This window comes from Grammomys surdaster, unplaced genomic scaffold (assembly GCF_004785775.1).
Source record: "Grammomys surdaster isolate TR1022 unplaced genomic scaffold, NIH_TR_1.0 255, whole genome shotgun sequence".
In the NCBI taxonomy this organism is placed as follows: Eukaryota; Metazoa; Chordata; class Mammalia; order Rodentia; family Muridae; genus Grammomys; species Grammomys surdaster.
The window spans coordinates 9,688,079-9,715,167 of record NW_021604696.1 but is presented as its reverse complement, the minus strand read 5'-3'; the positions used below and the strand labels follow the sequence as shown (position 1 = coordinate 9,715,167).

The following is a 27,089-nucleotide window of genomic DNA, read 5'->3' as shown; positions in this document are numbered from 1 at the left end:
AGGCTTTATCTTTTCCTCATTGTCAAGGGCAACCAGATCTTGGTGGAACTACTTAGCATTTGAATACATAGCATCACCAGACCAACCCCAACACTTTAAAAAAATACAAAAAAGCACTCACAGTGTTACTAGACCACTGAGAGGTTAGCATTGACCCTTTCCGAGGGTGGTGGTCCATGCCCTAGTGCTCTTGCACCAAATCTCACCTCTTAAAGATTCTACTCTCTCAGTACAGTTTCCCTGGGACTAAGAACATGAACCTTTGGGGACCTGTTCAAACCACACCCAAACCAGAGCAAACCAATCCTCTCAAATATCCAACTTTTCTCTGAGAACATTCACAACATTCAACCACAGCTGGTCTCCCGTTCACTCTTCATCTTGCGTTACTAGCCACTCAGATCCTCCCATTCTTCTGCTAAACTCTTCCACGAGGTAAATCACCAGAACCCTCCCGGGCCCTAAACGGCCAGGCATTCACTCCTTCTCGGAACAGATCACGATGTCTGCTGCTTCGCTTTGCCAGCTCTCTTAATATTTTATTCATATCCAGCTTTATCAAATTAAAAGTCTGACCCAAAGGCTCGTTGTGATCAAAGCTTGCAGAAGGACTTTGGCAGGTAGCTACAAAACACTTTCCACTTAGTGGCCCCCACTGCGTATCACTCAAAATGGTATTCCGGTCCATTAGCTGGCTGTGTATTAAAGGTTCCATCAGAGGCTGGAGGGATGGTTCGTCAGTTAATGGTGCCTACTGCTCTCACAGAAGACCTGAGTTTGGTTCCCAGCCCAATGGTGGGCGGTTCACAGCCATCCGTAACTCCAGCTTCAGGGGTCCCAATTCTCTCTTCTAGCCTCCACAGGTACCTGTTTGCATATGGTATACACTCATACATATAAATAAGAATCATTTTTGTAAAAGTTAAACCCAAGAAGGAGATTGAGAATCCAGGTTCCAGAGTCTTGGGAAGTACAACCATGAAGAGAACGTTGCTCATGGTATTTGTTTAACTAAAGGAGGGAGAAGCTGGTATCTTGGGAGATAAAATACATACTTCTTCCTTCCTTCGAGTCAGAGTTTCAATGGCCCAGAAGGAGTCTTGTTATTATCAGATTTATCGTCTTGATTACATGTATGTATATGAGAGTATGTGCACATATGTGTGTTCAGGTACACATGCCTAACCATGTGAAGGCCAGCAGAGGGTGACAGATCCCTCAGAGATAGCATTACAGGTGATTTTGGGACATCTGCTTGTTACCAGGGTGCTGGCATCCAAACTTCAGTCCTCATACCCATGACCTGGTACTTAACTACCGAGCTATCTCTTTATCCTGGCCGAGAGCTTTTAAGTGAATTTGTAAAATGAACCTGTGTTGTGCCACCTCACCTAGTCAGATGTTTTACTAATTTGTTGTTGTGGTGGTTGTTGTGGTTGTTGTTGTTGTTTCTCTATTGCTTAATGTCCTAGTAAAGTTACTAAGGTTAGCTTGGCAAAATTGTCCTGGCCAGGGCATATTATTTTAAGTGCTTCATCTGTTCTTCAAAAGTGACATCCAGGACTTGAGAGATTGTTCGGTGGTTAAGAGTACAGGCTGCTCTTGCAGAGGACCTTGGATTGATTCTCAGCACCCACATGGCAGCTCACAAGTGTGTGTAACTCCCGTTCTGAGGATTCAGATGCCCTCTACTGGCCTCTTTGGGCACTGCATTCATGCAGTACACATACATGCAGGCAACAACACTCATACATATGAAAATCAATAAACCTATTGAAGGTGGCATTCAGTACTAGATAGGTAGCACTACATTGGCCATTTTGATGCATCCTTGTGGCCAAGAAAGTTGTTTCTGGGATAGAAATAAATATTCAGACTTCCCTTGGCATGTAGGAGAATGTGGGGGTTGAATCTGAAGGCCCTTAAGTCTGTGCTTAAGTAGACCTTCCAGTTGTGAATCCTGGGTGAGAACAGTCATCCGGGATGCTGCTTATCCTACCACAGGACTGCCCTTCTGTGAGGATTTCATCCACGGAGTCAGTCAACTACAGAAAAAGAAATGTCTATATAGAGCATAAACTGACATTTTCTGGCTTTTATCCCCTGAACAAAGAACAGTGAATCTTTGCACAGTATTTATATCAAATAAGTGTTATAAGAAACCCGAGATGATTTAAAGTCTGTGGGGGAGCGTGGGGTGATATACAAATATCACTACTAGAATACTTCTATTTTAGTAAGCCAGCAAGATAGCTTAGTAGACACAGATGCCTGACTTAAGGCCTAAGGTTGATCCCTGGGAGTCATATGGCATAGAGAACTGGATCTCCCAAGTTGTCCTCTTACATCCACACATGTGCTATAACATGCACATACGTGTAAATATGCACACATACTACATAAATAAAGTATAATATGACACTTTTACTTTATAGAGAGCATTAGGCACCTGCAGATTTTGGCATCCGAACAAAATTCCCCAGGGATATCCCAAGGGATAACTGTGTGTATATTCTACAAAGGTTGTAAATTATAAGATGCAAGCCCCCAAAACGCGAGCGAATTCCTGTCAATTACTTGGAAGGCAGAGACAAAAGAGACGTATTAATGACAGCCTTACCCCTCCCTCAGCCCACCTTGGGAAGTATACAGACGTACTGTCTGAAGGTGATCTATCGTGAGCCTGAGGCTTCTGGAAGATGAAGTTATTCATGAGCCCTAAATTCATCTCTAGTGCTGCCAAGAAAGGCCTGTGAATAACCGTAATTTGGCCCATTCGATAGCTCACGTCCACTGTAAATTGAAACTAAAGTGAGTCTGGCAAAAAATAGTGAATGCGTTCACATACAGATGAAATCTAAGGAAGTTCAACTCATGGAAGCAAAAAATAGACTATGGTTCCCTTGAGCCAGGGAAGAGAGGAGTGAGGCGCAGGACAACGTGGGGACTTTTAATCTTAAGAGGGTTTCGGGCTCAAACGCTCAGCAAGGATCAGCACGCATGCGCCAAGCTGATTGCGGTAATCGCCACACGATGTATGCACACAGTGAGTGGTCACACTGCATATCTTCAGTGCGCTCAGTCTGCGTTCGATAATTGAAATATTCGAAACGGAAAGGATTCAGTCTGAGGAAGAGCAAGGGAGGAGGGCTCTCTACTTGTCAGCCATCACAACCCACACATATGTCTTTATTAATAATCATTAGTTTATTTCAAGCGCTTTATTTAATTAGTCTGTTTACATTTGGGCACTGCGTTTTCTTCATTTAATTAATTAAATGAATTAGGGCTGGGAATCTATTTCCCAGCCCAGGTTAAGATGGTAAATTGAAAAAGACTCTATCTTAAAGAGATCCTGGCAACCAGGAGTCCTTTCTGCACCTCCCTTTCCAGTCAGCACATACATGCACGTATGCATGGGCAGGTGCCCAACCCCCTTTCCAGTCAGCACATACATGCACATATGCATGGGTAGCTGCCCAACCCCCAAGAGAACTTACACTCAGACACTAGACTTGACTGTGTGAAAACCTAGTTGATGGTGACTGTCAATGACAGTATCTCAGACTCAAAAATTCTGTTGTAGCTTCTCCCTGTCTGTAGTACACAGACTTGAACTGTGGCCTTCCGCACTGTATCTTATTAATGAGCAGGCTAGCAAGCCCTCTGGACCAGGAGGGGCATTTTATTGATTTACATTCTCCTGGATGGTAATGGGTCAGTTTTCATTTTGATAACTGGGATATCCACAGAACTGAAAGAGTTAATAAATGCTTTTCTTGAATTCAAAACATATTGAGGGGAGATTGGACAAATGCTCGGAGAGCATGACTTGATTATCATAAACAAGGTTTTAGAGACATTTCTCCTCTTCCCCAAAAGGCTTTTGATTAAAAAAAAAAAAAGGAGGGGGGAGAGTGTCACAAATGCTACCAGGGCTCAGAGCCCCCTCAGTCCTGACTGAGGAGAAATAACTGAGTTAGTTGATGCTGAATTTAATGATTCCCTTGTGAGATGTAAAGAGAGGTTCTAGAAATAACAATGGCTGATGGCCACTGTAGTCGCTTCATCATAACATAATGGTGTGTGTGTGTGCATGCATGTATGCATGTGCATGTGTATGCACGCATGTGTGCAAGTGTGTATATGTGTGCGTGTATGTGCATATGTGTGAATGTGTGCTTGAGAGTGTGTGCATATGTGTATAAGCATGTGTATATGTGTGTACAGCCATGTGTGTATATATGTGTATGCATGCACTTGTGTGTATGTGTATCTGCATACATGTATGTATGTGTGTGCATATATGTGTATGTGTGCAAGTGTGCATTGTGTGCATGTATGTGCACATGTGTATGTGTAAGCATGTGTATACATGTGTGCTTGTATACACATGTGCATGGATGTATGTGCATATGTGGATGAGCATGTGCATATGTGTATACACTCATGTGTGTATAAGTGTGTGTTCACTCATGTATGCGCACTAGTGTGTGTGTGCACTCATGTATGCGCACTAGTGTGTGTGTGCACTCATGTATGCGCACTAGTGTGTGTGTGTGTGTGTGTGTGTGTGTGTGTTTGTGCATGCTCATCTCTCTTCACATTTTTGTTGTTCCCCCCAGAATCCACCTCTCTCTTCCTGCCAACCCTGGGATTGCAGGTGTGGGTGGGAGTGGCTATGCCTTGTTTTCATGTAAATTTCCCTTCATTGTTCTTATGAGACTAAAATGTGGAGTGAGGTGGGCAGTACACTCCTGTAATCCCAGCACCAGGCTAGTAAAGGCTGCGTAGCAAGACCCTGCTTCAGAGAACAAAAACAAACAAGAGAATAAGTGTGAATAACTGGTGTAAGCTTCCACTCAGCCTGAAACCAAACTCAAGTCTGCTAACTCCATGGGGCCTTTGGAAGGCCCTGTTGATTCAGTGGCTCCTAGTTGAGCTCCATCAGGTGAGCATGTTGTAAGCACCTGCTGGCAGCAACTAAGGCAATGACTGCCGTGACTCTGTCTGTAGAACTGCATCCACCAGAGATGTGACGTGTTTCAAAGCACAGGGTCCAGCCCAAATCAGACCCGGAAGCCGAATCCAAATTCTCTCCTAATTCTCATTCACGCCTCTTGAAAGCAATCAATAAATCCTTTAAATAAGTGATGTGTGTGTGTGTGCGCACACACATGTATGTATGTATGTATGTATGTATGTATGCATGTATGTATGTATGTGTGTTTGCATGCATGTATATGTGTGTATATGTGTGCATGCATGCATGTATGTGTGTGTCCATGTGTGTGTGCATGCAGAGATCCATGTCACCTGCTCTTCTTTGCCTAAATATTCCTGCCCATTCCTGGAGCTAAAGCCATCTCAGTCACCTTCAAAGAGCATGCAGGGACTCTCCAAAGAGAAAGCTGGATGAGCAGGTGTCCAGGCTTTTCTTCTGCCTTCTGCCTGTTCCTGTGGGTGGACCTCTCAGCAATCAACAACCACTTCCCTCTCTCTGTGAGGTCTGAACCCTGGAGTTCCCAGCTGGTTCTTTTTTTTTTTTTTTTTTTTTTTTTTTTTTGGTTTTTCAAGACAGGGTTTCTCTGTTTAGCCCTGGCTGTCCTGGAACTCACTCTGTAGACCAGGCTGGCCTCGAACTCAGAAATCCGCCTGCCTCTGCCTCCCAAGTGCTGGGATTAAAGGCGTGCGCCACCACTGCCCGGCCCCAGCTGGTTCTTAATTCACTATCTTCCAGTTCCTCTGTTGTTACACTACCCTTTCTGTCTGTCAACTCCTTCTGGTTCACAAATGTTGTTGGAAAGGTTTCCATCTTAGACAGGAATGATTTAAATATAAAACAAGGTGGTAACACCCATATATATAGATACTTCAAAAAGCACTTAGCTTGTTGAGGTGAATGAAAATGTGCTATCAAAGGGCCCAAACCCCATAGAAAATGTCTCTATGGACTTATCTGTTCTGGACATTTAACTAACTTATTGATTTATTATGGATACCATATAAATGGAAGTCATGTTATGTGATATTTTGTGAATGACATTTTAAAAGACTATCTTGATATTTTCAAGGAGCATTATTTTACAACATTTATCAATAATCCATTCCTTGTAGTGGCCAAATAGCTGGGAGTAGACTTGTCAGATCACATGCTAACTCTATGGTTAACTTACCAAGCATTCTTCCTGGATGGCCACACCATACTATACTCTCAGCAGCAGTGTTTGAGGGTTTTGGTTCCTCCATACCCTGGCCCATCTTGTCTGTCTTTTTTATTCAGTCTGTCCAGTTGTGGGGGTGACATTGCACAGTGGTTTTGATGTACAGTCCCTGAGGGCTGTGGTATTGAGTATTCTGTTGTGAGTCAATTGTTCATTTGTCCTGTTCTTGGGAAAGCTCGGTTATTTATCATTTTATTGTTGAATTCTAGGGTTTCTATCTATATTTCAGATATGATCCTTCTCAGACATTTGTAAGAATACTTTTCTCCTCTGTTTATGTCTAATTTTTTTCAGGGTCATTGCAAGAAATACAAAATTGTTAAATATTCAATATTAACATCCTAATAGCATATACTCTTGGTAAATGTCTTTTGTTTTGTTTCGTTTTTTTTGGTGCTAGGTGTTTTGTTTTTTAGAGACAACTTTTCACATGATAGGTAAGTGCTCTGTGTCTACACGATAACCTTAGCACTAAAATGTTTTTCTCTTTTTATAAAATTTATTTTAGGGTGTGTGCATGTGTGTGTGTTGTGTGCATGTGTGTGTTTGCATGTATGTGTCCATATATGTGTGTGTGTGTGCATATTTGTGTGTGTGTGTAGACCAGAAGTCTGCTGGGCTGGAATTCAGATATCTTCACATCAGCCTCCTAAGGAGAGAACATTACAGACGCCCATCACCACACCTGGTGCCTTTCCTTCACTTCTATAGGTTGGGCCTTTTCCATCAGTTAGGAGATAACTAATATTCCTAAACTAATACTGGAGAATAAATTACCTAGAGTGTAGGTAATAAAACGTCTGAGTAAGAAAACTCAGGGATATCCATTTGGCTAGGGATATGCAAGGCCCCAGGCTCAATCCCCAGCACATACGGACATACACGCATACCGCTATGAAAAACAGATTTTAATTAATCAGATTCAAAAGATTGTGTGAGGGAAAATTCTTACTCTGATAATATAAAAACAGGTAGGATAATGAAACTGAATTAAACCTCAACTGGATTTATAACATATTCAATTAAACACCTATTAAGTGTATTATATACAAAGCAACACATTAAATACTGTAATTGAAACAAGATAGTTTCCTGTCAAACAATAGTTACTGAGCGCTTACTGTATGCTTGACCTGCATGGACAAGATTTAAAGACTCTGACTGTTTACAGATATAAAACTCTTTAACATGCCTGTCAAGGCCTAGGTGATTGGCTCCTCCACGTGTGTAGTCTGACGTCACTCTCCTCTCTGCCTTTTCTTGGTCTCACTGACACTATCTTACCCTTTTAGTTGCTGTAACAAAGACCATCAACAGAGTAGCTTATGTAACACCACAGACATCCACTACAGACCAGTGGCTCATACACAGGTACTAACCATGGATTGAATTATCTTGTAAGGTTTTCATTTCTCACAGCTCTAGAATCTAGGAAACCCAAGGCCAAGGTGTATTCAGTAACTTCCTGGCTCACAGATGGCAACTTCTCTCTGTGTCCATGAGTCGTTGAATGGGCAGAAGTCTCTGTCATGGCAGGAGACACTTCTGTCTTACTGCCCTTCCTGTCCCAGTTTCATTGAATTGGAACGAATTTCCCAAGATTCAACTGTCCTTGACTCCTAGAACACAAGAAGGAGCCGTGTCATCCAGCAAGCGGACCATTAACTGTGCAGCAAGCTCGCCAGCCTTTCCTGCTGGGTTGCAAACTTCAAGGAAGTAGAGCTTTGTCCTTCTGCCTCTCACTAGCCCCACGAGTACACAGAGCCTCTAGCATAAAGTGGGTTGCAGTGACAACTGGTGGGATGTATGGAATATTTCAGATGGGTATTGAGGAATGGTGGATTCACTTCCTGCTGTTAACACAAACTTTGGTGCTTAAATGTAGGTTAGATTTATTCTAATTTAAAGTGCAGACACCTATAATGAGTGTCTTAGTTAGGATTTCCATTGCTATGAAGAGACATCATGACCAAGACAACTTTATAAGGACAACATTTAACTGGGGCTGGCTTACAGGTTTAGAGGTTCAGCCCATTATCATCAAGGCATGGCAGCGTCCAGGCAGGCACGGTGCAGGAGGAGCTGAGAGTTCTTATCTTCATCCAAGGAAGCCAGGAGCAGACTGGCTCCCACATGGTTAGGAGGAGGTCTTAAAGCCCACCCCCACAGTGACACACTTCGTCCAACAAGGCCACAAATATTTAAACCACCACAGTGAGTCTTACAAGGCTAAAAGGAAGGAGTCCATGAGTTTGCTCCCTTCTGAAGGCTCACAGAGAATATCCACAGTCCCCAGCTCAGAGTCCCAGACTTCCCCCCACTACAGCCTGCTACTGTCATCCTGACTCTGCTGCCCACTTCACACTCTGCCCTGTGAAGACTCTTCTGATTACATTTTATCTACGAGCTACTATGTGATCATTGTTCCTTCTCAAGGTGTATAGCCTAATCTGCAGATTAAGACATGGCACACACACACTCTGGAGATTGGGGTCTGAACATCTCTGGGGGAGCTGTTCATTTACCCTATTGCAGACGAGTGTGCTAGCTTAACTGTGCTTGCAAATGAGGACAGAAACATGATCATTCATTCTAATGTATGCCGCGCCTCCCTTTGATATTTCAGGGGTGTCACGATTGTGCCTACTTATAGTCTAAGCATTTCAAAATACAGACGTTGGGCTGGGGAAGTGGCCCAGCAGCTTGAGTGTTTGCTCCATAAGCAAGCGACTGGTTTGGATCCCCAGAACTCACAGCTGAGTAGTTATGGCAGCTTACCTGCATTTCCAGCTTCAGAAGGAGGAAACAGCTGGCTGGTGAAACTGGTCTCCTCGGGGAGCTCTGAGCTTAGTGGACAGTCCCTGTCTCAAACAGAATAAAGGTAGAGCGAGATCAAGGAAGATGCCTGTCATCAGCCCCAGGGGATCTGCACACAAGTGCACATGAACACACATGCAGGAACACAAATGCATACACTGGTGCACAGTTCTCTTTGGGCACAGAGAAATAAGAGAATGAGAACTCAGATCCACCTCAATGGCAAGAGCAGAGCTATTGGTCTGAGAGGGAAGCCTCACACCTCTGTGGCACAGGATCTGAGGTGTAGGGCAGTATGCAGCACAGTCTGAAAGCAATTTCTGTAATTGGAGGTAGAGAGCAGGGAGGGCATAGCTCCAACCGCCTAAAACCTGTGTGGCAGCAGCGTGGACTAAGTTTAACTGCCTGCTTTTGCAACCTCTGGGCTTCTGAGTGTGTGGTGGGGCTTATTTGCTCAGCAGGAATTCCATGAGCCCTATTCCCTAGACCCATGGGTCCCCTTGAAAGCCCTGTTGCTGAGGGGAATCTTCCTTTGCACGTAGAAAAATATATAGAAGGTAACATAGCTCTAATACACATAGTATTCAGTTGATGAAGATAAAGCTTGCCATATTCCAAGCCTGTTGGGATGAGAGAAATGAAAAAATCCAGCTATGAAGGGAAAACTGGAGAAACTTCATTCAGATAGTGACTCACCCTCACAGGAGAGTGGTTCTACCCTCCCTCCCCACGTAAGTGTCTCTTCCTCCAGCTTTTCCTGCCCCATTGGCTGGTCAGTGTCTGTTGAATCACAAGACTTCACAGTGAGTGAGAGAAGTCTCTAGTTCCAATGAATAAGGAAACGTAAGGAAACAGTTTCCTTTGGACGCTTTGCCAAGCTTCTGAGCTGCTCGATTTCACTCTGAGAAACTCAGAATTCAGATAGAAGCTTTGTTGTTGTTGTTTTCTGCTAAAGAAATCAGTAAGCCTTTTTTAGAACTTTTTATCGGTTCTTTGTGAATTTTACATCATGCACCCCAAACCTACTCATCCCCCCTCCACCTCCCCTTGTACCGGTCCTCCACTCTTCAACAACAATCTCAAAAAAATCTTTTTGTGGAAGCTGTAGTGTGTCACAGTATGTTCCACAGTATAGCTTTCAGTCTTAGTTAGGGTTTTACTGCTGCGAACAGACACCATGACCAAAGCAACTCTTATAAGGACAACGTTCAACTGGGACTGGCTTACAGGTTCAGAGGTTCAGTCCATTATCAGCAAGGTGGGAGTGTGGCACCATTCAGACAAGCATGATGCAGGAGGAACTAAGAATTCTACATTTTCATCTGAAGGCTACTAGCAGAATACTGGCTTCCAGGAAGCTAGGGTGAGTCTTAAAGCCCACGCCCACAGTGACACACCTACTCCAACAGGGCCACACCTTCTAACAGTACCACTCCCTAGGCCAAGCATATACAAACCATAACAGCTTTTGTACACACTTCTTTTTAAAAAAAAAAAAAAAGATTTATTCATTTTATTTATGAGTACACTGTAGCTGTCTTCAGACACACCACAAGAGGGCATCAAATCTCATTACAGATGGTTGTGAGCCACCATGTGGTTGCTGGGATTTGAACTCAGGACCTCTGGAAGAGCAGTCAGTGCTCTTAACCACTGAGCCATCTCTCCAGCCCCCTTTGTACACACTTCTTTGCTTGCAAATGTTCACTGCAATGATTTGTTGGTCTGGCAGGAGGCCTCTGGTTTTTGCTACTGGATCCTCACTGGTCTCCTGTCAGATATGTGAGTTGTCCTGTGGAGTCACTACAGCTTTGGATCTATAGGACAAGCCCCTTCATCCACTACAACAGTCCATCCTCGGAGTAGATGTTGGGATGGACCAATTCAAAGCCCTGGATCTGGGTTTGAGTGGCATCTGAGCTGGTCACAGCTGACTCTCTGGCAACCCCCACAACCAGGGCCAGCTCTACCCTGCTGCCCAGGTGAGATACAGAGTCAGCTCCCTTACTCTCATGACCCCAGAGGAATCTTCCTCACTGCCATAGGTGGTGAGGGACCAGAGAGGAGAGGAGGGGATCTCTCCCTCATAGGAGCCACTGTGGAGCAGCAGACAAGAGGTCGGCCTGGCTCTCCTGCGCTCATGCCCTTGGGGCTGGCTCACCTTGGAGCTTGCTGCCTAGGCGAGGTACAAGGCCCATTCTTCTGAGCGCTGAAGCAAGTAAGGGCAGGGACAGTTCTCCAGCTCTCATGACCCTTTCACCAGCTTCCCCACCTGCCATAGGTGACAAGGGACAAGAGGGCATTTTCTCCCTTGCCCACACTGCCTCACAGCAGGCACTCTGTGAGGCCGGCTCTCCTAAGCTAACACCCTTGAGTCCAGCTCACCCATGCCCCTACCATCAGGGTCAGCACTATAGTGCTGCCCAGGTGAGGTACAGGGTCTGCTCCCCTGAGTACTGCAGCAGGTAAAGGGCAGGATAGCTTTCCCATCTCAGGACTTCAAGAGGTCACCCCCTGAAGGTGATGAGAGGTGAGGAGGGTACTTCTCCTTGCAGGGGAGGTAATTGAGGGCCAGCTCTCCCACAGTTACACCCTCAGGTTGCTCACTATCAGCTTCGAGATGCACTCTCCAGAGTACTACAGCTGGTTAGGGGTAGGTCAGCTCTCTTGCCCTTCTGGCCCCAGGGCCAGCTCTCCCACAATGCCCAGGGAGGGGTGGGGCCTGTTCTGTACAGGCCTCAATCATCAACATGTCCTGGGCAGCAGCCCAGACCAGGGTTATCTGCCATTGCCTTTGGTGGCAACAGACCCTGCTGTTTCGGGGCCATAAACCCAGACATGGGCACCTCGTGGCAGCACAGGACAGGGCCCCACCATGGTTTCAGATGGCATCACCAGCTCCTCACATCAGTTCCTTACTACCCTAGAGTCTCTACTTCTGCCTCTCTTTCTTGTTTCTGTTTCACTTCTCCACCACTTCCTTGCTCCTCTTAGTGATGCCCAGGGTATCTGAGTGTCTGGGACCATCTCAGGAGTGGTCTCAAGAGTGCTATGCCCAGCTCATGCATTATGGCACCCAGCAGAGGTCATCTTGGACATGGTCTTCTCCCCCTCCCCAGGCCTATTCAGCGCCAGGCTGGTAGTCATCTCCCGGTAGCCCCCTGTCTAGGTCCCATGACACTGATGGCCCAATGTTTGTCTAGGGCTCACTCCTCACCCAGACCCACCCAAGTGGCCCCTTGTAAGGGTCATCTGTCTCTGGCTCTCTTCTGCTTGCTTCCTGCCCTGAGAACCAGTCTGGGCCTGTGTGGCACTGTACTTGTGGTTGTCTCAAGTTCGCTTCTTTCAGGGAATGTTAGGCTTCTAGTCATTCAGAACACTTAATATGGACATAGCCTCTCTCCTCTCTGCCACCTACTGATGCACATGTGACCCAGCGGCCATACCTTCAATGCCTCTAAGGGCCCAGATAGGAACTTTGAATTTTCTGAGGTGTAGAAATCACAGCAATGGTGCAAAGATAAGTGAAAAGATTTTCCGAGTTGGAAAAGCCAGAGTCTGGGAAAGATCTGTGGATGACCATGACTTACAGAGAGGCTCCACGTCAGACTGTTGAGAAGTGACCACCTACAGGGGAAGATGGGGCCTCAAAAGGCCAGGCTTTCCCGATGACAGTGGGGAAGCCATTACTAAGGTCTGCTTTCTGGAGCTCGGCTATTTTGTAAATCAGAGTTTCTAAAGAGAAAAATCTCATCTTAAAAAAAAAACTATTAATATCTATTAATTATATAGATGATTTCATTATTCATTATGCATGGACAGAACACCTTTTAGTCACATTTGTCTCCCCTGCGTTAGCACTTGGGCTTACTGAATTCCTAGAGAGATCATCCCACCCCACCTTCTCCTTCACAGATAGATCCTCTCCCCCCCCCCCCACCTTCTCCTTCCAAGATAGATACCCCTCTACCTTCAAGAGCAAGTGGGATTGTATGAGGGAGGGGTTGTGTGGGAGAGGAGTTGTATGGGAGAGGGGTTGTATGGGGGAGGGATTGTATGGGAGAGGGGTTGTAATGGGGGAGGGGTTTATGGAGGAGGGGCTATATTGGGGAGGGGCTGTATGGGGAAAGGGTTGTATGGGGGAGTGGTTGTATGGGGGAAGGGTTGTTTACAGAAGCATGGGAAATTTACCAGTGACTATGTCACTGGAGAAAGTGTCTGCCTCTGTTGTGTGATACTGTTTCTGGGGAAATGTGAACACATGTCTACTCACCCCAAATATGAAACTGAAAATAGACCCAAGTATGAATACCATGATGCATTGGTGCACCATCGCTGCTGCAAGCTACCATGGCTCAGTGGCTTAAGCCACCCGGTTCTTTGTATCCTAGTCCTGGAGTCAGATAGCAACAGCAGATCTCACTGGACCAGCACCTAGGTGTTGTCAGGACTCTGTTTCCTTCTGAGGGCTCTCTTGACTTTCCTAGGTTCTACGGCTTGTGCCTTCTGCCATACTTGAAGCCAGGAATGGAGGCTGAGTCTTTGAGGGAATCCTCTCCCTCAACATGTCCTTTAACCTCCATCTCTTACTTTAAAATTGTAGCCAACTAGGGTGACCAAGTTCTTTAATCCCAGCACTCAGGAAGCTGAGGCAGGAGGATTAGAAGTTAAAGGCCAACCTAGGTTAGATAGTGAGACTCTAAATCAACATTAAAAAGAAGAAAAAGAGGGGGGAACAAAAGAAGCTGATGATTCTCTTGGATCTAGCCAGACAGCCCAGGAAGAATCACCCCATTCAAAGACAACAGATTACTAACCTCAATTCTCTCTTGCCACCAATGGTAGCGTATTCACACGCTCCAGACTTGTGAATGTGGACACCTTTGAGGGCTTGTTAGCCAGCCTATCACAGAGAGAGAAAATAATGCCAAGATAAGCTGGGCTTCCTTCCTATTGTACAAATGGAATGTTCTGTACTTACAGTAAATATATAATTTTTTAAATTCTACATAACTACCACCAATAGAGAAGAAAAAACTCCTTATTTAAATATACTGTTTCACTGGAGCTGTTGCCTGTATGTGGAATAGGTTCTAGCTGGGCTGCCTTGTCTGGCCTCAGTGGGAGAGGAAGGGCCCAGCCTTGAAGAGATTTGAAGTGCCTGGATGGGGGTGAGGGATAGCCAGGGGGCCTCACCTTCTCAGAGGAGAAGGGGGCATGGGAAAAGGATTGTGGGAGGGGTGACCAAGAGGGGGGCAGTAAGTGGGATGTAAAGTGAATAAATAATAAATTAAATTATAAATAAATATACTGTTTTACTATTCTGTGATGATTTACTTAAGAGGGCTAATTCCATTGCTTCATTCGAGAGAGATTTTGTTGAAGAAATTGACTTTAATTGTGAAGAGATAAAGCTGATGGTCTTGTGTGGATAAATTCTAATTAATTCTTGTAATACATGCAGAGTCGTTTCTCGCTCGCTCTTGTATTTACTTTCTCCCATGTGTCTCGGGGTTGGCTCGTTTGTCTGCTTTAACAACATGCTGAGTAGATTCCATTTTTCTTGCAATTGAGTTCTGTGATTCCTTTACCTTGGCCCACGAGAAAAATTCCCAGCTCAGCAACTAGACTTTTGCCGTGTTGAAAACTCTGCAGATATAACACTTTCAGATAGAATGCAAGGTTCTCCCGTGTGCAGCAATGTGTCTGAGTACGTGTGCACGGTCACTGTTACCCTCTCTTGTTAGGACTCAACAGGGTGTGTGATTAAAAAAAGCTTCTGGGCAGGTAGAGACAAGTCCCTTAAGTCTAAGCTCAACATGTATGTGGTTCGACAGAGGCATCTTTCTCAAGACTTTTGCATAATGTGATGGATGAGTCTGAGTGTGGGAGAGTCACACCCCCAGATAGCTGTTTTATACCTGACTGTCTCCCAGACAGCTGTTTTATCCCTGCTATCAGTGTTACGAGGAGCTGTCAGTGTCTGTGTGATCAGGCACATCAGAGTCCCCAAGGCTCCACTGGCTCCATGACTTATAAGAAAGATTCACAGGACTCAAAAGCTCAGGGTTGCTGCATTGAAAATGTACAGGTTGAGATGAGCAAGTCTCGAGGTGTGTGGCCTGAAGTCCAAGAGAAACCAGACATAAGCTTCCAAATGTCTGCTGCCATGGAGTTGCATAGGGCAAACTTGACTTTCCAAGCAATGATGCCTAGCACTGTGTACAAAGTATTGCCAACCAAGCTTCCAGACCTGGGTAGCCTGAGTTTAGTATAATCTGGTCCTATGCACACTGTAGTGGCTGCATTTGATCTCAGCTCGTCAGACTTTTAAAATTCCCAGGGAGTCAAATGGTATAGTGTGGCCAAGGTCCTCAGACATAGAAAGCCAGTCAGAGCACTCTCCGAGGGTCCCCCTGAAGATGGACCTTTCTTAGATTATGCTGGGTTTGAACAACCCAAACCTTCCAAGTTACTCCTTGTGACAGCACATTGCTGCTCTGGTGCTGCATCAGATGGACACTGTGAGAGGTAATCAACCTCTAAAATATAAAAATATATTCATGGTAAATAGTTATACCTGATTAAACAACTGACTACGGAGATCTGAACCAATCTGCATATCCCACAAGATCCAGTCATGGTCTGACTTAAATGGAGCCTGGCTTTCACTATGGTATTGGCAGATACTACAATTGCTATTGTCATTCCTCTGGTGATAAACCCCAGGACATCACGTTTGATCATATTAAAGATTGTGAAAATATAAGATGTATTTTCCCATATGCCCCTGGGTTTCCTGGAAGAGGATCTGTAACAAACACAGCCAGTCTCCATTAAACCTGAGTCTTTAAAAACACTTTCAAGTTTTCGTGTAGACTGATGCCGGCTTGTATTGTATATTATCCGTCGCCCCTCAATTTAACCTTCTTCACAACAACCCGCATCTGCCATAAACACAGCTGGGCCCGTGGTGGTGCACGGGATCTACAAATGAGATTTTGGAGCTGCAGAGACGGCTCGGCAGTTGGAAGCCCTGACTGACTGCTCTTCCAGAGGACACGAGCTCTGACTCCTTGACTGGGGTGCTCACTGTGCACAGTCAATTAAGGACAGTTGTCTGGGTCCTCCAGTTGCCTCTGGAGACCACCTTGGCTATGTCCAAACAAGTATTGCTATCATTTTGGTTGAGTTTTCTGTTTCTAATTTTTAATCTAGTTTCTTATTCTCTCTTTAAGGGTGGCAGCAGAACTCAAAGCTCTGTGTGCCTGTGTGTTCACCCTGTCTCTGTGCACCTGTGTGTTCACCCCTGTCTCTGTGCACCTGTGTGCTCACCCCTGTCTCTGTGCACCTGTATACTCAGCCTGTCTCTGTGCACCTGTGTGCTCACCCCCATCTCTGTGCTCCTGTGTGCTCACCCCTTCTGCTTTGGGCAGGAACAGGATGTCAGCCTCCTGTCTGCTCAATCAGACATAATAATGGTGCCGGGATGCAATCCAGTGCTTGTTAGACATTATAAGACTCAGTCTTGGCTTACTTACTGGAGTTAGTGAGACCTTCTAACAGCCAAAAGGTTAACTATGTGATGTGAATGTCTGCCAATGTGTTGGCATTCTGCTCTGCACATTTAAATAGGTAAACCCAGTTAGAATTGACTTGTCGACAGTATGATTCATACTGCACATGTGTGCATGAGCATGAAGCCAGAGGATAGCCTGGGGTGTGGTTCTTGGGGTGCCATGTGCCACATCATCTTACAGAATGAATACCAACTTAATACCAGCTAGACTGTTAGGGAGATAGAAATTACATATCAAAATAGTTCACACAGATGCAGAAGTCCAAAATAAGTTGTTGTAAGCTGTACCCACAACTCTTAACTACCCATTTGGATCTGCAAAGCTGTGAGTGTCAGAAGACAGTCTATTCACGTAGCTAACCACACCAATAGGAACCATAGAGACTACAGAAATTATATTGTTGTGATGTCATCACTCTGGGTATTGTGTGTCTTTATTTACTTTATTTAGTAGTGATGCCCTCAAAGGATGGATTTCTTTTGAGACAGGGTCTCCCTGTGTAACTCTGGATAGTCTGGACCTTCCTGTGGAGAACAGGCTGGCCTTGAACTCACAGAGATCAGCTTACCTCTGAACTCCAGGTGCTTAGATTAAAGGCATGCACTACCACCACAGCCCAAAGATTAGATCTTTAAAGATTTAGTTGTGAGCCAGGTGTTGTGGCAAACAGCTTTAATCCCAGCACTCAGGAGGTAGAGGCAGGCAGATCTTTGTTATATGAAGAGTTTACATGGGGAGTGTGTGTGTGTGCGCAAGAGTGTAATGTATGTGTGGTTATAGTATGTAGCAATACATGCTCACGCAGAGGCCAGAGGAGAACAAGGTTGTCTTCCTCAGTTGCTCTCCACCTTCCTTTAAGAGACAGGGCCCCTTGCTGAAGCTGAAGCTCATATTTCAGTTAGGCTGACTGGCCACCGAGCTCCAAAGATCCACCTGTGTATGCCTCCAGAGTTGGGGTTTCAGGCATGCGTGACCATGCCCAGCTTTTGCATGGATGCTGAATCTTGACTCAGGTCTTGCTTGTGTAGCAAGCCCTCCTACTGACCCTCAGTGCCAAATCTGATATTTTAAGAAATCTGTATGACCCATTCATCTGTCTTATTTAAGAAATCCCATTTATGGAACAGGAAAGATGGCTCAGCAGTTAAGAGCACTGACTGCTCTTCCAGAGGCCCCTGGTTCAATTCCCAACACCCAAATGGCAACTCACAACTGTCTATAACTCCAGATTTAAAGCTATAAGTATGATATAGTTCCCATATTTCATCTTGAATGCAGTAGAGTTTTGCTTCATGTAGAAGAATATCTTATGTCTGTATGGATGTGGCACCTGTCAATAATAAATTTGATGGCCTATGGCTTAGGCAGGAAGTAGAAGGTGGGACATCCGGGAGGCATGAAGGATTCTGGGAGAGAGCCAGGTGCAGGAGATTTGCCCAGGAAGGTGTGATTAGACAGACACATGGTACCTGAGCACAGGTAACCAGTCATGTAGCAGAATGCAGATTAGAAACGATGGGTTATTTTAAGTTATGATCTATTCAGAGAAGAACCTAAATATATGGACAAGGTATTTGTAAATATATTTTGAGTTTGAGTCTTATTTCTGGATGCCTGGGGCTGGGAGGTAGAACCAAGCCTAACTTCTACAGCTTCGCACATTGAAATCATTGATTCCATGTAGAATTGATATGTGCACAGAACGACATAAGGATGTGGGGCGTGGGTTCCGGAAAGGATCTCACTATGTAGCTCTGGCTGTCCTGAAACTCACTCTATAGACCAGACTGACCTAAAAGCCACAGAGATCCAGCTGCCTCTGCCTCCTGAGTGCTAAGATTAAAGGTGTGCATCGCTATACCTGGCTCATAATAATCTATTTTTAAAGAAATGTGTTCTATGGTCATGTAGACCCAAACCAGAGTTCTCCGTGATAACGAGGAAATTAGAGGCCCAAAGGGCTTAGACAATAAGCTTCCTTCCCCAGACATTCCCTCCCTGAAAAAGGTATTTAATCTCAGGTATACCCTGAGAAGTAGGTATGGTACATTGTGTATCCATTTTCTGCCATGACAATAAACTGTTTATTTATAGAATCTGTTTATTTATAGAACTGTTTATAGAATCATGGAGTGTCTCTTTTCATTGGAATCTGCCATAGGGAGTCATGGAGAAGGCCTTCGCCTACAAAGCCGCAGCCTAGTCTCTTGTTGAAGGCCTTTCTGCCCTCCCAGCCACAATCACCACCAAGCCTGCTTCTGGCAAGCCAAGCACTATCCCTCCCTTCTGGGTCTAGCCAGGAGCTCCCCAGCCCCCGGACTAGACGTGGCCCCAGCTTGCAGGTCCCTGACTCCGTTCTCTGCTCTTCTGCAACTCCCAGCAGTGCCTGGATGTCCAACAGTCTGAGAACCTCATAGCCTTGGCCTCATTGCAGACCCGGGACCCCCAAACCAGCTCCAGCTTTCCCACAGATAAGACTGCCCTTTCCCACCCTGCAGTGTCTCAGTGCTTCTCTATGGCCCAGCACCTGCCACTGGTGGCAGCATGGGGTAAGCACAAACTTCAGAAGGTCCGCCTCCCCAAGAGGCCATGCCCAGTGGTGGAGGGGACACGGGCCAACAACCCTACAACCATCTGGCAGAAAAAGGTCTCTAGCCTGACACCCTTCTTTATAGTGACGCTAACTGTTGGACTTTTGCTATTCCACATGAGGTTTACACTCATCACACAGTCTGACTGGCACGTGCTATTCATGGTCTGAAATTAGATGCTGGTGGTGGCTACCCAAGCATATGAATACACAAACAAACCTCCAGGACTGTGTTGTTTAAAGGGTGAGTTAAAGGACTATTTTGTTTAAAGGTGTGCCTTGCACATATTATGGTTTGAGTGTGAAGTGTCCTCCACCTTGGTAAAGACTTGGTCTCCGGAACATAGCACCACTTTGGAATGAGATAGAAAGTTCAGGAGGGGGGGCCCAGTGGAAGCAAGTGGATCACTAGGAACATGCCCAGGACAGAGAGACCCTGCTGCTACCTTCTCCCAGCCCTCACTGCTGGTGAGAGTATACATTTAACATAGGTGGGAGCAGCTCTCCATTGAGAACTGAGGGCAGTCTGTGTGGGCTACCTTGTGACAAACATCTGATCTGCATTTTATCCATTCCCGAGACTTTGTGGGTGGCTTCTCAGCTTTCAAGCTGGGCAGTGGGTTATTTTGGGTATACTGATTGGTTTTGTGTGTCAACTTGACACAAACTAGAGTCATCAGAGAAGAAGGCGCCTCAGTTGAGGAAATGCCTTCATGAGATCCAGCTGTAAGGAATTCTCTCAATAGTGGTTAATGGAGGAGGACCCAGACCATGGTGGGTGCTGCCATCCCTAGGCTGGTGGTTCTGGTTTCTATAAGAAAGCAGGCTGAGCAGACCATGGGAAGCAAGCCAGAAAGCAGTATCCCTCCATGGCTTCTGCATCAGCTCCTGCTTCCAGGTTCCTACCCTGTTTGAGTTCCTGTCCTGACTTCCTCCAGTGATGGACTATGATCTGGAAGTATAAGCTGAATTAAGCCTTTCTTGCTTTTTGGTCATGGCTTTTTTGCCTTAGTGATAGAGTCCCTAAGACAGACACTTGGTGTTTTTTTTTTATAATTCTGGGTGGTTTGTAATAAGATTTGAGAGCAAAAAGAGAGCGATCAGGAAGATTTGAGAAATTTGTTTAAACAGGAGAGAAGTGGTTTTCAAGTTTGGGATAAGGAAGGCAGCATCAAAGAACAGATTAACGCCAGTAAAAAAAAGGAATCTCGGGGCTGGAAACATAGTTTAGCAGTTAGAGCACTGGCTGCTCTTCCAGAGGACCTGAGTTCAATTCCCAGCAACCACATGGTGGCTCACAACCATCTGTAATGGGATCTGATGCCCTCTTCTGGTGTGTCTGAATATAGCTACAGTGTACTCATATATATATATAATAAATAAATCTTTAAAAAAAAAAAGGAATCTCATACTTTGCACCAGAATACTGGCAAAGATGTCCTGAGGGTATCAGGAGAACTGTCCAGATTTTGTCCATTTCTGGCCTAAAGATGTAAAGGAATAAACTTGTTTGAAAGATTTGGCTTGGAGAAGAGGGTTCTGAAACTTTCTGTTCACAAAAGGCCTCCAAGGAAACTGCCTTCCCAGAATTCATTTCACTCTGCTCAGTTATATAGGCCCTTAGAGACCACCAAGACATGGTTCAAGGAGGACTGGCGACTGTTAGATCTGATAGCAGACCTTGGTGTTGTCTGTGTGCATCCTAATTGTGCATGTATGCAGAATGCATAGATGATGTAGATGACGTACACACCCAGATTTTCAAGGAAAGTTTAAAAGGCCCCAAAATGTGTAATGGGGCTGGAGTCACTTCCAGCAGTCCTAGAGAAGACAATGAATAAAGCTTTGAGGGTGAACCCTAAGCCCTATGCAATAGACACCCTGGATGTCGGAGCCCAGAAAGCACTTCTGCTAAGGGAAGCTACAGGTAGCACAAAGAGCCAACACAAGAGAGAAGCCTTGAGGGCTGCAAACATCAAAGCTGTGGAATGGCGCTCACCACACACCACCACGTATGCAGGAGCTGAACACGGAGCTGTAGGGTTTAACGTCTCCCCTGCTAGGTCTGGGTCTTGTGTTCCCTCTCATCCTTACTCTCTGTGCCTCTACTCTTCCTTTTTGAACTGGAAATGTTTAGGTTGTGCCACTGTATGTTATAAATGTCCAACTTGTCTTTTGAATTTAGAGTCTTTGCAGCTAAGTTTGCTTTGAGTCTCAGAAGAAACTTTGGACTTGAACTTTTAAGCCATTCTAGAACTGTTCAGACTTTGGGGGGAATATTGGAGATAGACTAAATGAATATTGATATTAAGAGTTGACCATGAGGGCTGGAGAGATGGCTCAGGGGCTCAGAGCACTGACTGCTCTTCCAGAGGTCCTGAGTTCAATTCCCATCAACCACATGGTGGCTCACAACTACCTGTAACAGGAACCCAATACCCTGTTCTAGTGTGTCTGAAGACAGCTATAGTATACTCATATAAATAAAGTAAATAAATTCTTTTTTAAAAAAGAGTTGACCATGAGCCTTTGGGGACCAGGCAGAATGCATGGTTTGGATATAAAATATTCCCTCATGGACTCATGTGTGAAAACTCGGTCTGCAGTTGATAGCATAATTTTGGTGACTGATGAAAACTGCGGAAGGTGAAGCATTGTTGCTTCCCGATCCGACCAGCAGACAGAAGACAACGAACACGGAGTTCTTCTTCTCAACACAGTTTATTCAGGAACCTTTACATTCAGCAAAAAGCCCCCGAGCCTCTCCTCCACCACCCTTAAATCCCTCTGCCTTCTCCAATCAGAGCCTGCCACGTCAGTGCATGCTATAGGATAGCCGGTATCTTGAGATCTGACGTTGCCCTACGTAGCAGATGGCCTGATTGTGCATAGCAGTGAGCCTGCGCAATATTGCCTGTGGGCGTGGCTTCTTCAGGGGCGTATGAGGAAGTCAGGTGTTAGCCCCAGGCGCCATTTTGGAATGGCCGCCATACCCGCACCCGCTTCCTACAAAGCATAGTTAGAGTATGTATTATCCAGGGTTCTCTAGAGGAGCAGAACTGCAGAACTGATAAAATGAATACATATATGGAGAGAGAGAGAGAGAGAGAGAGAGAGAGAGAGAGAGAGAGAGAATGAATTTATTAGAGTGACTTAAAAGTCATGGTCCTGCTAGTCCAGCAATAGCTCGCTCTACCAACGGAAAGTCCAAGAATCCAGTAGTTCAGTCCATGAGGCTAGATGTCTCAGCTGGTCTTCAGGATACACTGGAATTTAGAAGAAGTAGGCTGTAATGCCAGAGAGGAACTGGACCTGCCAGCAAGAGCAAGCAGGCAAAGATAGCAAGCTTCTTTCTTCCCTGTCCTTTATCTAGGCCACCAACAGAAGGTATGATCCAGATTTAAGGTGGGTCTTCCACCTCAAAAATATCAGAATTAAACTTGGGTCTTCCCATTTCAAATGACTTAAGAAAAAAAAAAAATCCCTCACACGTGTGCCCAGCCACTTGGATTCTAGTTAATTCCAGATGTAGTCAGGTTGACAACCAAGAATAGCCACAAAGGAAGTAAATTACAAGCCCTAGAAAGACTGTACCTTATCATCTCTTTTTCCTGTCCCTCTCCGCTTCCCGTCCACCGTGGAGTGAGCAGCATCCTCCTTGCCCCTGCTCCCCAACCATACTGGTCAGCTGCCTTTGGACCCACAGCAATGGGTCTGCTGATGCCAAATTAACACCTCCAAAGCCATGGACCAAAGTGAACCCTCCTCTATAAACTTACTTTGTTCAGTGCTGAAAAACTGACTGAATCTATTTGAACTTCTAATAAACAACAAATGCTTTTCTTCCTGTGAGTATGACCCAGGCAATTCTTTTAACTGATGACCCTAACTGGGTCATTACACGTACATTGTAAGTTGGCTATAAATATATAGCTATAGACAGATATATGGAGACAGGGCTGAAATGAGAATGTAAGAGTATGGTCATGAGTAAGTAAAAGGTAAACCACTTAGCCCAACAGAAAAATATACTGGAAAAGAAAATCGAATGGTCAATGAACAGAGAAACATGTTACATGTTTAAGTTCACATACAACCAAGGAGCTATAACTAAAACACCACTGAAATGTTCAATTGTGAAAACTTCGTTCTGTTAATATCAGACATCAGAAAGCTTAAATAACCACAAATTCTTTCTTGCTCAGAATATGAATTGCAAAAGCACTTCGCAAAACCAAAGAGACCGTGCCAACCAGTGGCCTTCTCGGATCTATGCCTGGGAAGTCATACACAGAAATGATTACCACAAAACCATTTACAGCCAAGTTAGAATGAAAACGGGAAACCAAAGTAGAACAAATAGATAAATTTCATAAATGTTTTTACCGTAGGCAACACACAAATAATTAGAGTAGAACCACCCACTGTCAGCATGAACAAATCTTCAACATAAACTGGGTAGAAAACATCAAGTCTCAGGGTTATAGTTTGATATATACAGAGCATGTTAAGTCCTCAGGAAGCAAGATGTTACTTGCTGGTGTCTATAAATAAGAAAATACAAAACCATGTCTAGATGTGAAACACTAAACTAAAGGTGACTCCAGGAAGAAAGTGGTAATGAGGAAAAATGTGAAGGGCGCCATTGCTCTTGCTTCCTTTAAAAAAAAAAATAGAGGAGTGGGGGAGAAGAAAAGGGAGAAGAGGGGAGGAGAAGAGGATGAAGAGGAGCATGAGAAGAAGAGGAGGAAGAGAAGGGAGAAGAGAAGGAGATGAGGAGGAAGAGGAGAAAAGAGGAGAAAGAAGAGGAAGAGGAGGAGGAGAAGGAAAAGAAAAGGAGGAAGGAAGGAACGAAGGAAGGAAGGAAGGAAGGAAGGAAGGAAGGAAGGAAGGAAGGAAAAGGGCAAAGATGATGAAACTTTAAGATCTGACAAGGTTGCATGATGGGCATTATTAAAATGAGTCAAAATGACCACAGACCAAGGGAGAGAAGTGAAGAGAAGGACAGACAGACACACATGATGGGGGAAGGGATGAATGAATCTCTCCTGAACCTTAGAGATTTGCTGACTGGACAGCCACACAGACACACTGTCTGGAACTGAATCTGACTGGAGGAACACTTTTTTCAGGAACCTACCACAGCCTTTCAAGGCTAGAGAAATACCAGAGTGACCAGTTTTTCCCCCTAACCTGAACATTCCAATGAACTGACAAAATTCAGCACCACCCTGATAGAATCTGCTCCCAAGGACTGAGCTGGGAGCAGCCCAAGCGGCTTCTCTTTTAGAACTCTCAGTATCGCTGAGCCTTGCTTTCTTTGTTTGTGGATCTATTTGTAAGACAGGATTTCTCTGTGTAGCCTTGGTTGTTCTGAGACTTGTTCTGTAGATCAAGCTGGCCTTGAACTCAGAGATCTGCCTGCCTCTGCCTCTTGAGTGCTAGGATTAAAGTTGCCCACTGTCCAGCCTTCAAGATGATCCTTTCCCTACCAAGTTTTAGCACATAGGCCAAACTACCACAGGAACAATAGTAAATTGCAATTCCCACAGCATGTGAACCCTAGCCTAGAGTGTATCAGCTGTCTTCTAACTATCCTACTGGCATCCAGCATATGCACACACCCATCTATGATAAAATATTTTTCAGTGGTTATAAACAATATAGAAACCTGAGGTGGTATAATCAACAATGTGACTACTTTAAATGTTTGATGAAATCCTCGGTATTCCAGGCTCTTGTGTTGCTTTTGCCTTCATGTATGAACAATGTTCTTCCCATGCAGAAAAAACATCATCGACCCAGAAGATCCCCGATGCGCCCGGTTAACACTCACTGGCCGGATGGTCACGGTGCCACCAGGGGAGGTGGAGTTCGCCAAGCAAGCCATGTTTTCAAGGTATGAAGATGCTTTAAAAATGGTTTCCCTGAAGCCAGGTGTGTTGGTGCATGCCTATAACTCCAGCATTTGGAAGGCTGCAGCAGAAAGATTCAGAATTTGAAGCCAGCCTGAGCTACATAGTGAATCCAAGGTTAGCTTAAGCTATGTAGTAAGAACTTATCATATGAAAAAAATAAAGGGCTTGCCCCAAAATAGAGAAAAATAATGGAAATCAGAGACAGTGGAGGGATGCTACTTCCTGGCTCGCTCCTCCTGGCTCGCTCCTCCTAGCTTGCTCAGTTTGCTTCTTCATATACCCCAGAACCAACCTACATAGGGATGGCACATCCCATAACCATTAATATTCAAAATCAGTCATTAATCAAGAAACTGTCCACAAGCCAATCTGATGGAGGCATTTTCCTCCATTGAAGTTTCCTCTTCTCAGATGACCCTGGCTTGTGTCGAGCTGGGAAGACCCAAGCAGCTCACATGGCTTTCAGTGAAAGCAAGAGGACTTTCCTAGCCCCGTCTGTGCCTCGGACGTGCTCAGACATTTCTAGGGAAACAACTATGGTATTTGTTACAGATGTCCTTCTGGCCTGCCATCAGCCCTTGACTTGTGATAATTACATCTTTATATGTGATGTGAAGGAGATTTTTATTTTTATAAACTCTTACAACAGATGGACCGCCTCGCCTGCTCTGTAGGTATTACGATGTGTTTGGAAGGCAGGCGTGAGTGTAGCAGGAGACGCAGGTGGAGTCCTCTGTCCATGAGGAGACACATTTCACAGCCTCACTATTCTGTTACCTTTCCTACAGACACACACATGAGCTTTCTTGAGGTTTCCCACTAGCGACCATCAGCATCCACTGAGCACTGGCTAGAACTGAATGTTATTTCTGTGTGCGCTTTCTGCTTGTTCCCCATACAGCCCTGTGATAAGCATCATAGCCTTCGCTTATACGACAGGTGAGGACACAACCGTAGGTGCAGCGTTAGCATCTGAACTCATTAGCAGGCTCCAGAAAAGAGCTCTTAGCAGCTCTGTATAGAGACTAAAACTTCCTACCTTCCTAGGGCTCCCCCATTCCTGACCCCCATCCGCAGCTCATCAGCTTCAACCTCTGGTTGGATTGAGTAACTAACTCTCAGCCCAAATCAGGCCTACAGGTAGGAGGTCCCCTGGGACTGGCTGAGGTGCAGAATTGCAGGTTCACTGTGCAATCTCTTTATTCCTACAGGCATCCAGGGATGAGGAAATGGCCCCGCCAGTATGAATGGTTCTTCATGAAGATGTGGGTAGAACACGTCTGGCTTCAGAAATGGTATGGAGGTGTATCTGACATCCCGAGGGAGGAATACTTCAAAGCAGCTCCAAGAAAGGCCTGATGGTAACACAAAAGTCCCGGGGGTTTGCATTAAAATGAAGACCTTTGAAGTGGTGCAGCCAGTCTCTGACTGCCATCTCTTTGTTTGAAGAGGGCCTAGCTGTCCTGTCATCCTACAGCAGAATGAAAAGGGATGAACAGGGAGCCTTGGGGCTAGAGTTGAGATCCACTGGAGTGGTCCTTTGCTGATCCATCATCCACGCAGGGACTTCACATGGAAGCATTTCTGTTTATACCGTACTCAATCCAAACACACCCATTTGGAAATCGTGGTTGTCAAAATGGAAGTGGTAGTTGCTATTCTGTCCTTTAAAACAAAAACAAACAAACAATGCCTGTATGTCGCATGTTATCACCTTGTATTGTGAGAACATTGTGTTGCTTACTGTGCAGAAGTCATGCTTTGGATAAAAGCTCGTGGCATAAAAAGAGCTGAGCGCGCATCACACAAGGTGGCTGTGGGTCCAGGGCAAGGTGGAAGGCTTTTTGTCAGAAGGTTATCCACTACGTCATGGAATTGCAGATGTATTTTCTGGAACATACGGGTCAGGTGGAGAGCCTTTCCTCCACTGTAGTGTATAGCAAGTCGAGTAAGCACGTTC

The 27,089-nt window shown here is 45.1% G+C and overlaps 1 protein-coding gene and 1 pseudogene across 1 annotated transcript in view; one reads left to right on the top strand and one right to left on the bottom strand.

The window, feature by feature from the left end:
* Positions 1 to 26,488, top strand: part of Creg2 (cellular repressor of E1A stimulated genes 2) — a 33,812-nt gene extending 7,324 nt beyond the window's left edge. Inside the window, exons 3-4 of the mRNA XM_028775352.1 lie at positions 24,997 to 25,110; positions 26,341 to 26,488. Coding sequence (XP_028631185.1) covers positions 24,997 to 25,110; positions 26,341 to 26,488 — 262 coding nt within the window. The remainder of the gene's footprint in view (positions 1 to 24,996; positions 25,111 to 26,340) is intronic.
* Positions 12,393 to 12,511, bottom strand: LOC114627639 (annotated as a pseudogene).
* Positions 26,489 to 27,089: the final 601 nt, after the last annotated feature.